Source organism: Phyllobates terribilis, unplaced genomic scaffold, assembly GCF_046119375.1.
Source record: "Phyllobates terribilis strain yellow unplaced genomic scaffold, ASM4611937v1 Scaffold_9__5_contigs__length_417890890, whole genome shotgun sequence".
Classification (NCBI taxonomy): domain Eukaryota; kingdom Metazoa; phylum Chordata; class Amphibia; order Anura; family Dendrobatidae; genus Phyllobates; species Phyllobates terribilis.
In genome coordinates, this window is record NW_027362769.1 from 302480974 (window position 1) to 302493191 (window position 12218).

A 12218-nucleotide genomic window follows, 5' to 3' on the forward strand; every position below is an offset into this window, starting at 1 on the left:
CAGCGTTGCCGCTTAGCTGCGCCCCAGCTCTCCAGCGTTGCCGCTTAGCTGCGCCCCAGCTCTCCAGCGTTGCCGCTTAGCTGCGCCCCAGCTCTCCAGCGTTGCCGCTTAGCTGCGCCCCAGCTCTCCAGCGTTGCCGCTTAGCTGCGCCCCAGCTCTCCAGCGTTGCCGCTTAGCTGCGCCCCAGCTCTCCAGCGTTGCCGCTTTGCTGCGCCCCAGCTCTCCAGCGCTGCTGACGCTTTCCCGTGCCCCAGGCTGCAGCAGTGCCCTTCCCAGTGGACATTTTCTTTTTTTCCTCTTTGTTGCTGGCCCATTTAAACAAGTCTGTGCCCAGTTGGTTGAAGGGAAAATTTGCATTAAAATAAATAATTCAGTGAAAGGTGTTTTTTAAGACTGAGTTGACATAATGCATATTTGTGGCAGAGAATTTACAATGAGAATCCACATTGAAGGTCCATCTGAATTCAGTTTTAAAATTGCCACTCACATGCTGTAAAAATAATTAACGTTGATGTTAGGACGTCCTGTGGACTTACCAATCCCCTGCATGCAGCTGTTAGGCTAAGTGCCCATGATGCAGAAATGCTGCAGATTTTTTCTGCATCTCCCTGGCAGGAAAAACGCATGCGGATTTTACATGCGTTTTTCCTGCCAGGTAGAAGCGTTTGTCAAGCTTTTTTGCAAGCATTTCTGCATGCGGGTTATCAAGCGCTTTTCCAAGCGATTTTAGCATCACTTGGAAAGTGCTTGACAACTTGGTCACACTATATAAATCCATGCAACCGGCATGTATTTATATAGTGTGACCAAGTTAATAGATAAAAAAAAGAATAAAAATAGTAAAAAATAAAGATTATACTTACCTTCCGATGGCCCCCGATCTTTTCTCCGGTGCGTCCGGTCTCTTGTACGGCTCGCGATGGTCTAAAAGGACCTGCGGTGATGTCATTTAGTCATGTGACAGGTCACGCGACTGCTGATGTCGGCTGTCGCGTGACCTGTCACATGACTAAATGACGTCACCGCAGGTCCTTTTAGACCATCGCTAGCCGTAGAAGAGACCGGACGCATCGCTGAGGAGACCGGGGGCCATCGGAAGGTAAGTATAATCTTTATTTTTTATTTTAAATTCTTTTTTTTAACAGGTTCTATGGTACCCAGGTCTGGATGAGAGTCTCCTCTTCTCCAGACCCGGGTACCATTCGCACATGTACTCATGCGGATATTAAGCGATTCAATGCAAGTCATTGGCGGCAATTACGCTGCGTGTCCGCAAAATTAATGGATATGCTGCATATTTTTCCGCAATGATAATCCGCAGCGGAAATTCCCGCAGCATGTGCACAGCACATGCGGATTATCATTGGGGACCATGGGGCACGTATTACCAAGCGTTTTTTAAGCGTTTTCGCTGTGGAAATTCCACGGCAAAAACGCTTGAAAAACGCATAGTGGGGACAAAGCCTTACAGATTTTTCATATTTTGGCAACATTATTTAATTGCGAAAATACATATCCTAAGGGCTTATGCAGACGAGCCTATAAATTGGATGTATGCTGTCTGATTTTTTTATCGGATAGAACATGGACCGCACACTGACCCATGTAATTCAATAGGGCTGATCAGATGTGCGATATTTTTCTTGGTCTGATCGTGAGATAGAAATCACAGCATGCACTACTTTCTTCCGAGTGGTGGATGAGATTCGTCCATTCGAGTATTGGTGCTTAAAGGGAACCTGTCACCAGAAATAACGCTATTAACCTGCAGATATGTGGTTAATCTGCAGATTAATAGCGTTATTATGCTGCCCGGCGCCTGCACGCTGCCGAATGCAGCGGGGAGAAAATGAACTTTATTCTCTCTGCCAACATTTGACATTCAGTCATAGAGGCGGGGGTAGCGCCGGTTCAGTCACTGCTCGTAGAATACAGAGCGGCTGCTCTGAATTCTTAGAGCAATGACTGCGCCAACTTGGCCTCCATGGCTGAATACTGAATGCTGGTGGGGAGAATAAAGTTCATGTTCTCCCTGCTGCATTTGGCTGCATGCAGGAGCCGGGCAGCATAATAACGCTGTTAACCTGCAGATTAACCGCATATCTGCAGGTTAACAGCGTTATTTTTGGTGACAGGTTCCCTTTAAAGAAAAAAAAAAGCGGATCCCACAAAACATCCAGTGGTATCTGATTTATTTTTTTATGGACTGATTTTATAAACCTCCAAAACTGTATTTGATTATATACATGTTTTAAATGTTGAAGTATGAAAACGGATCGCACAGGAATGTCACACAGATTTAAAAACGTACACACGAATGAAAATTTGAAAAAGAAATGTCCAAGTTTTCTGGATGAATCTCGCATGATTTCTCATACGCTCGTCTGCTGCCGCCCTAAAGCTGATCCTTCACTAGATTTCATAATGCATACTGCATACATTACTAAATAGATCTCCTAGACCTGATGAGGCTAGTGTACTTCAAAAATTCATGGCACGGTGGCTGTAAAATGCCTTTGCAAAGTTTTCCCGCCTGATATTAAAATGAACTAAGGCTGGACTAAAGAAAAATGCTCTATTTTATGAAAAATTTCAAAAAGGATTATACAGCTTTTTTTTTTTTTTTTTTGTCAAGTAAAGCCCATCAATCAGCCAACAGTTGTAGAATTTTTTTCCTGTTTTTCAGTACTTTGTATTATAAAATGAATGGCTTTTAAAAACTACAGCTTGTCCTGCAAAAAACAAGCCCTCATACGGCTATGTCAATAGAAAAATAAAAAGAAATGATGTCTCTTGGGAGGAAAAAGCAAAAGTGCAAAAACAAAAATTTGACCTTGATGGGCAACAGTTGATACATAGAACCAAAAAGTCTTCTGTAGATTTTTCTTTCTCTGTATATATACCGTATATTCCGGTGTATAAGACGACCCCCCTACTTTCCTGTTAAAATATAGAGTTTAGGATATATTCACCGTATAAGACTACCCCTTTTCCAACGCATACCAAACACCGGTAAAAATTTTAAAAAAACAGATTTGAATTTAACATGGTCCTTTTTTAATTTAAATTCTTATGACATGCAGGTATATAGCAGGAAAACTGTCACTCATAAACATATTAAAATAGGGGGGACCCCACGTCATTTTTTGGGGGGGTCCCCCATTCTAATAGCTAGTAAAGGCTAGGTATTCAGCTGGGGGCTGATATTAGTAGCCTGGGAAGCTCCGTGGGTATTACCCCCTTCCCAGACTTCAAACATCTGCCCCAGCCGTCTGCTTAACCTCCGCTAGAGACTATAATGATGGTGGATCCCACGCCAATTTTCTTTTTAAAAAATCCTTTATTTTAACACTAAATGACAATTGAGGGGTTAATAAAGATGCAGTCCCTAAATTATTATTAATTTTGTAATTAATTTTTCCCAAAAATGTTGACGTGGGCTTCGCCATATTTTTGTGTCCAGCCAGGTACAGCAGGCAGGAACGGGCTGCCCCCAACCACCAGCTGCCTATTTGTACCTGGCCGGACACAACAATATAGGGAAGCCCTTTTTTTTTTAAATTATTTCATGAAATAATTAAAAAAAAAAGACGTGGGGCTTCGCCCTATTTTTGTGTCCAGCCAGGTACAACTAGGCAGCTGGGGGCTGGAATCTGCAGCGCAGGGAGACCCAAGCTTTCTGGGCCCCCCCCGCTGCAAATTGCAGTCCGCAGCCACCCCGGAAAATGGCGCGTTCATAGAAGCGCCATCTTCTGGCGCTGTACCCAACTCATCCAGGGCCCTGGTGTGGTGGCTCACTGGGTAATAAAGGGGTTAAGGCCAGCTTGGCATTATCAGCTGGCCCTAAGCCCGAAATTCATGGGGTCACGCCAATATTAGACATGACCACCATGAATTTCTAGTAAAGTAATTAAAAAAAACACAAACACCCAGAATAAAGTCCTTTAATTGAAATAAAGACACAATTTTTTAATGTTCTAAATTAAACCATACTTACCGTCACGCCCATTCCAGCTGAAGCCAACGATCTCCTGCAATAAAAGTAAAATAATAAAGCAACCTCATCCTTACCTTTCCATGGTTCCCAGGACCGGTCCAGCTCTGCTACATTCACATGACAGGCTGCACCGCAGCAGAACGCTGCCGTCCAGCCTGTCATCCCGCAGACACTGAGAAGCGCAGGCTTGCTTGTGCTCCTCAGTGTCTGGCTGTGACGGCATAAAGATGAGCCGAGGTCATGTCCAATGAACTCGGCTCACCTCATGCACGTCACTGACAGTGTGGGAAAATTCTCCTGCTCCCCGCATGCGCAGTAGAAGTTTCCCACGCTGTCAGTGACGGACGTCCAGGAGGTGAGCTGAGTTCATTGTCGGCTCATCTGGATGCCGTCACAGCCAGACACTGCAGAGCGCAAGCAAGCCTGCGCTTCTCAGTGTCTGCGGGATGACAGGCTGGATGGCAGCGTTCTGCTGCGGTCCAGCCTGTCATCTCGATGTAGCAGAGCTGGAGCCGTCGTGGGAACCATGGAAAGGTAAGGATGAGGTTGCTTTATTATTTTTCTTTTATTGCAGGAGATCGTTGGCTTCAGCTGGAATGGGCGTGATGGTAAGTATGGTTTAATTTAGAACAATAAAGAATTGTGTCTTTATTTCAATTAAAGGACTTTATTCTGGGTGTTTGTGTTTTTTTTAACTTTTACTATGGGGTTAGTAATGGGGGTGTCTTATAGACGCCTCTCCATTACTAACCTGGGCTTGATGTCAGCTGGCATTATAAGCCCCAACCCTATTACCCCCTGCCACCGCACCAGGGCAGCGTGGAAGAGCGAGGCTAAGTGCCAGAATTGGCGCATCCTATGGATGCGCCATTTCTGGGGCGGCTGACGGCTGGTGTTTCTAGCCTGGGAGGGGGCCAATATTCATGGCTCCCTTCCTGGGCTATTAATATCAGCCCCCAGCTGTCTGCCTAGCCTTTGCTAGCTATTAAATTAGGGGGGACCCCACGTCATTTTTTTTGGGGGGTCCCCCATTTTAATAGCTAGTAAAGGCTAGGTATTCAGCTGGGGGCTGATATTAGTAGCCTGGGAAGCTCCGTGGGTATTACCCCCTTCCCAGGCTTCAAACATCTGCCCCAGCTGTCTGCTTAACCTCCGCTAGAGCCTAAAATTAAGGGGAACCCCACGCCAATTTTTTTTAAAATAAATCCTTTATTTTAACACTAGATGACAAGTACAGTAACCAACACTATCACTGTACTTCATATATATGTGACTGACATGTTTCTATCTATCTAATCTATGTGTGAAGCTCTATTCTGTCTGTTATAAATTGTCGGGTACCGCTGCTGAATTGCCGGCCGGCTTTTTTAAAGAGACGGTGCCTGAAAACACTATTATTTGTTTTAATAAATCCTTTACACTAAATGACAAGTACAGTAAGCAACACTGTCACTGTACTTCTAATATAAGTGACTGACATGACAAATTGTCGGGTGCCGGCTTATGCCGCTGCTGAATTGCCGGCTTTTCATATATTGTCACAGAAGCAATGCGAACTTCCCAGCTCCGGACACAGCGCAGCGCTTCTGTGACAAGTGAAAGCTGTCGGCACGAAGCCCTGCGCTGTGTCCGGAGCTGGGAATACGCAGCGATGTGTCCGTTTCAGCACAGAAGCGCTGACTGTCTGGACCTACCGCCGCCGTATTTTAACTCCCTCCACCTTATATTAACTCCGACATGGCAGGGATACGGCCACGGCAGCTTATTAACACCCCCAGAGTATCCCCGCATGTCAATTTCTGAAAGTTCAAAAGCATTACCGGCGTATAAGACGACCCCAGACTAGACAGAAGATTTTTCAGTCTTCAAAAGTCGTCTTATACGCCGGAATATACGGTAACTACTGAAGACAATGCTAGAGCATATGTCATTCTGCTGTGTCCACTACAAGATAACAGGCCTGGATCTGAGCTGAAAATAGGTCGTGTCTGCGTATCATCCACCGCGCTCATGGAGTTTAATGACTTCTTCACATCCAGTCACTCTGATAACCGACTGGAGCATATGTGTTGGTAGAATCTATTGTCAGTTCATATATTTTAAGTGTACTTGTATTTATGATTATTGTAGTATGTGGTGGTGTTTTCCTCAGCATGTACATTTGAAGCTCCCAGCGTTGAGTGCATACAATACCGTGTCACCATTTGAGCTGGTACTAATAATCTAGTACTACCAGTGCATTACAACATGTAGTCTCAGTTTTAATTTACGTGACTTTATTTCTTACAGGTGCACATTCCGATTCCCCAGCACTGTCATAAAGATAAAGTTTTGTGCTCTTTATCAAGAAAAGGAGGTGAAACCTCCCATGCCGCCTTCACCAATTTATCATCACATTTCACCTCTGAAAATCCACATACCAGAACCAGATCTGAGAAGCTTTGCCAGTCCCTTACCTTCACCAACGGGAACCATCAGGTGAGGTTCCTGTTACATATAGCCGATTTTCTCATCTTTGATAGCAGCTGATCTGCTAAAAGATGGATGTCATGGTGTTGTCACTCTTCATGCCCAACCCAAAGGCAGCATGAAACGGAGCATGGCTGCACAAATGCAAGCTGGGGACCAAAGGGCAAGGCGAGACTCATCCGATGTCACCTCTGGCTGGCTTCTCCCTGCACCGCTCCCATTGACTGATATGTCTCTCCTTATGTATACACATGGGAAAGACCTGTGAATTACCTAGAGCGGTGCAAGGAGAATCAGTGCTGGACTAGTTAGGTTTCTGCCAGTGGTCCTGCACCCAACATATCTGGATGCAATCGTGCAGCCAGGCTTTGGTTCATGATGCCTATGGTTTGGTCAGCATTAAGTGAGTGCTATGTTTCCATTATTGCTTACTTAACAAATGTATGTACGGTAAGTAAGTATAAAGATACTGTTTGCTGCCCTAAAAACATATATTTGTTCTGGTAAGAGAATTATTTAAAGATTTACTAAATGATAGATTTATTATACACTTTACATGAAAGTTGGCTGAATCCACCAATTACGATGGGAGCAGCCGACATCCGATGTGTATGGGGGTCCCCCATCTCTCCCCGACGCCATCTTGGGATTTCAATGGCAGATCCTTTTGTTTTCAGGGGTGATAAGCCACTACCAGAAGAGTCTGGCAGCTGCTTTCTCCTCTCCCTTCATTGAATACACATAATACTCGGCCAAACTGAGCATTCTTGTACATGGGGAAGTTGAACGATCATTCGTCTGACAGCTATCTTATGTATATGGCCAGCATAACACTGGTTATATCTTGTTAGATGCGTTGTAACAATGGTTGCACTTGTCCTGTTTGTTTCTTTATGCTTTTTGGCAAATAGATTCCATGAACTTATGTATCTATAAATCTACAGCCAGAGAAATAAGTACCTGACACGTCACCAATTTTGTAAGTAAATATAATTTTAAAGGTGCAATTGACATTAAATTCTCACCAGTTATCGGTAACAACCCATCCAATCTACACAGATAAAGAAATCACACCATAGATGTCCATAAATTAAGTTATGAGAAATGACACAGGGAGAAAGTATTAAACACGCTTAGTGAAATGTATTTAATAACTCATACAAAAGCCTTTGTTGGTGAGGACAGCCTCAAGACACCTCCTGTATAGAGAAACTAGTCAAATGCATTGCTCACGTGGATTTTTGGCCCTTTCTTCCACACAAACACTTCAAATTCTGTAGGATCTGTGGACTCCTTCTATTAAGTCTGAGCTTTAGTTCCTTCCATAAATTTTCTGTTGGATTCATGTCAGGTGATTGGCTGGGTCATTCTAGCAGCTTTATTTTCTTTCTCTGAAACCAATTGAGAGTTTCCTTGGCTGTGTGTTTGGGATCATTGTCTTGCTGAAATGTTCACCCTCTTTTCATCTTCATCCTGGTAGATGACAGCAGATTTTTATCAAGAATGTCTCAGTACATTTGTCCATTCATCCTTCTTTCAATTATATGAAGTTTGCCAGTGCCATATGCTGAAAATAGCCCCACACCATGTTCCCACCTCCAAACTTCACTGTTGGTATGGTGTTTATGCAGTGCCTTTTGGCCTCCAAACATGGTGTGTATTATGGCATCCAAAAGAGTTTAATTTTGGTCTCATCTGACCAGACTGTTTTCTCCCAGTATTTCACAGGCTTGTCTAAATGTTGCTGTGCAAACTTTTTAAATGCGCTTGAACTTGCTTTTTGTTCAGCAGTGGAATCGTGCGAGGTTGAGTGCATTACTTATTGTTTAATTTGAAACAATCGTACCTGTTGATTCCAGGTCTTTCTGTAGCTCTCCACAGGTGGTCCTTGGCTCTTGGGCAAGCAGAGGAGCTGGGGAGAATGAAGCGCTGCAGCGAACGGCCCCGGAGCTGCGCTCAGTGAGTGACAGGACACAGCTCCTGAGCTCAGCGTAAGTTCGGGGCCGCTCGCTGCAGCGCTTCATTTTCTCCGGCTCCTTTGTTGTTCGGTCGCATGGATTATAGCGGGGGACACTCGGAACAGGTGAGTGTATGGATTATTTTACGCAGGGGGACACTGCTAGAGCAGATACTACTACCCTCATCACTGTCCCTGCTGGTACTGATCACAGCGGCGGCAGGGAGCCATGCTGAGGGCAGTGTTCAGAATCGGCGCTTGCGAACAGCGCCAACTGTACACTGATTCACAAGCGCCGGTGCGTGTCACACGGATGGCATCCGTGTGCGGTACATGTTTTCACGGTCACCTTGACTTGAATGAGTCCGTGTGATCTGTGCTGTCGTCCAAAAACGGACATGTCTCCGTGAGGATCACACGGACGCATGGTCCGTGAAAACACACTGAAATGTGCACAGACCCATTCATTTGAATGGGTCTGCGTGTGTCACTGTCTCCAGTACGTGTGGAAACTGTCACCACACGTACCGGAGATACTGACGTGTGAAAGAGCTCTTAGGTTGCGAACATCTTGAGACAGCTCAGTGGTTTTACCCATCATGAGATGTTTCTTGTGTGGCACCTTGGTAATGAGACCCCTTTTTATAGGGCATCAGGTGATCAAGCTGATACTATTATTTGCCAAGTGGCATGATTGATCTCTAATTACTTATAGATTTCAGCTGGTGTCATGACTTTCCATGGCTTTTTGCACCTCTTTCTTCATGTGTTCAATACTTTTTGCCTGTGTCATTTCTTATTGTTATGCATAACTTAATTTATGGACATCTATGGTTTGATTTCTTTGTCTGTGTGGATTGGATACCAACATCTGTTACCGACATCTGGTGAGAATTTCATATCAATAGCACCTTTTAGAAATATATTTACTTACAAAATTGGTGACGTCTTCAATACTTATTTCACCCGCTGTATATGCTCACTTTGTTACGTTCTAGTCCATACTACATAGGATTATAATTGCCCGGATGACCTTGTGAAGTCATGTTATTGATATGGAGCGTTGAATGTCCTCCTGATCAAAAGTATCTTTTGTTAATACACATTTTCCATTTTTAGTGTTCCCAATTCCTGTCCTGTCAGTCCTCGAGGGGCTGGATCTTCAGGTTTACATTTCATACATAACATTGCATCGGAGCTCAAGCTGGTAGCGGAATGTGCGAAAGCTGCAACCGACCAACAAGCGGAAACATCTGGAGGAGACAGTCCCAAAGTATGTACCGATCATTAATAAAGTCATAGGTGACAACACAGACATACAGGCTTCATGGCTCTGGTTTTGATAAGTAATTGCCACATAAAGAAGCATTTTCACAAAACATTTTGTCTAAACCTGTGTAAATACAGTAACCTACTGTGGCGATTATTCTGACTTGTTGGATCACACTAGGCTTTATGTGTGAGCCAAAAGTAACTTTTACAATCTAATTAGATGCAACTCTGACGTTCCATAGATTTAAATTGTAATAGCGATCCCCGGCTCACACACAAACTCCATTGTGATCCGGATTAGAAATCATGTGACCGAGAAGATGATGAGAGCAGCGCTGAAAACCGGGGAAGTCTGTGATCAGTGACTATATTACCACACTTATACTACGCTACCTGTTCATTTACACCAGTTTAGGCAATGAAAAGTTTTGTGGGAGTGAATATGGGAAGATGCGCACTGGTGATTTATTTATTGCTGGTGAAAATGCTCTTTCAAAAGTGTGCTTTAGATATTTACCCATGATTCATACTTCTCACTCTGCATAATCGCTTCTGACACTTGTTTTATTACTGTACACTTGCCTAATGTTACCTAAGTGACAACATGTGCTGAACGACTGTCCTGAAGTACGCAGAAATGTGAGAAGGGTGCAACACAAGATGAAGGGATGGGAGTAATATTTAGAGTTGCACAGACAGCTAGAGGCTGTAGCACTCTTCTATGTTCAGACTTTTCTGCTTAATTTTATGAACTTTTGTAATAGTTTATCATATTTTATTATTACTATACATACAGTAGGGAAAATAAGTATTTGATACTTCTGATTTTGCAAGTTTTCCAACCTATAAAGAATGGAGAGGTCTGTAATTTTTATCGTAGGTACACTTCACCTGTGAGAGAGAATCTAAAAATAAAAAACAGAAAATCACATTGTATGATTTTTACGTAATTAATTTGCATTTTATTGCATGAAATAAGTATTTGATACAATAGAGCAACAGAACTTAATATTTGGTACAGAAACCTTTGTTTGCAATTACAGAGGTCAGACGTTTCCTGTAGTTCTTGATCAAGTTTGCACACACTGCAGCAGGGATTTTGGCCCACTCCTCCATACAGATCTACAGATCTTTCAGGTTTCGGGGCTGTCGCTGGGCAACATTGAGTTTCGGCTTCCTCCAAAGATTTTCTATTTGGTTCAGGTCTGGAGACTCGTAGGCCACTCCAGGACCTTGAAATGCTTCTTACAGACCCACTCCAAAGTGCCCTTGCTGTGTGTTTCAGGTCATTGTCATGCTGGAAGATCCAGCCATGACCCATCTTCAATGCTCTTGTTGGCCAAAATCTCGCTGTACATGACCCCAATCATCTTTCCTTCAATAAGATGCAGCCGTCCTGTCCCCTTTGCAGAAAAGCACCTCCAAAGTATGATGTTTGCCTCCTCTGTATCATCCAGATGGCCATTGGTGAACTTCAAACGAGCCTGGACATGTGCTGGCATGAGCAGGGGGACCTTGCTTGCCCTGCAGGATTTTAATCTATGACGGCGCAGTGTGTTGCTAACTGTAATGTTTTAGACTGTGGTCCCAGCTGTCTTCAGGTCATTGACCAGGTCCTTACGTGTAGTTCTGGACTGATTCCTGACCTTTCTCAGAATCATCCTTACCCCACGAGACGAGACCTTGCATGGAGCCCCAGACCGAGGAAGATTGGCAGTCATCTTATGTTTCTTCCATTTTCTAATAATTGTGCCAACAGTTGTTGCCTTCTCACCAAGCTGCTTGCCTATTGTCCTGTAGCCCATCCCAGCCTTGTGTAGGTCTACAACTTTGTCCCTGGTGTCCTTAGAAAGCTCTTTGGTCTTGGCCATGGTGGAGAGGTTAGTGTGTGATTGATTGTGTGTGTAGACAGATGTCTTTTATACAGGTAACAAGTTCAAACAGGTGCAATTAATGCAGGTAATGAGTGCAGAGTAGGAGGGCTTCTTAAAGAAAAACTAACAGGTTTGTTAGAGACAGAATTCTTGCTGGTTGGTAGGTGATCAAATACTTATTTCATACAATAAAATGCAAAAAAATTTTTTATAAATCATACAATGTGATTTTCTATTTTTTTTCTTTTTAGACTCTATCTCTCATAGTTGAAGTGTACCTACGATAAAAATTACAGACTTCTCCAATTCTTTGTAGGTGGGAAAACTTGCAAAATCGGCAGTGTATCAAATACTTATTTTCCCCACTGTGTATGGATTTTTATAAACTTCGACACTGCTATGATTTTTCTTCTCCTATTGTAATATGCCACTTTCCGTTAGAACGTTTAAAGACCCCTTCAGGTTTCCCCGAGGATCATAATCTCAGGACTCCCACTCTCTCGCCCCGCTCTTTTGCCGCTGTAAGCAGTTACACAACAACATAGATTCAGCGTGGTGGGTGGACTGAAGCAGCTCACTTAACTCCTTACATGCCTCTGTCAATGGAGACTCTGGAATGTAAGGAGTTTGTTGGAGGGGGGTCTCTCAG

The 12218-nt window shown here is 43.6% G+C and overlaps 1 protein-coding gene across 1 annotated transcript in view; it reads left to right on the plus strand.

Moving 5' to 3' along the window:
- Window positions 1-12218, plus strand: part of FOXK1 (forkhead box K1) — an 81195-nt gene that overhangs the window by 12434 nt on the left and 56543 nt on the right. The window contains exons 2-3 of the mRNA XM_073647912.1: window positions 6287-6475; window positions 9543-9696. Of these exons, the coding sequence (XP_073504013.1) occupies window positions 6287-6475; window positions 9543-9696 (343 nt within the window). The remainder of the gene's footprint in view (window positions 1-6286; window positions 6476-9542; window positions 9697-12218) is intronic.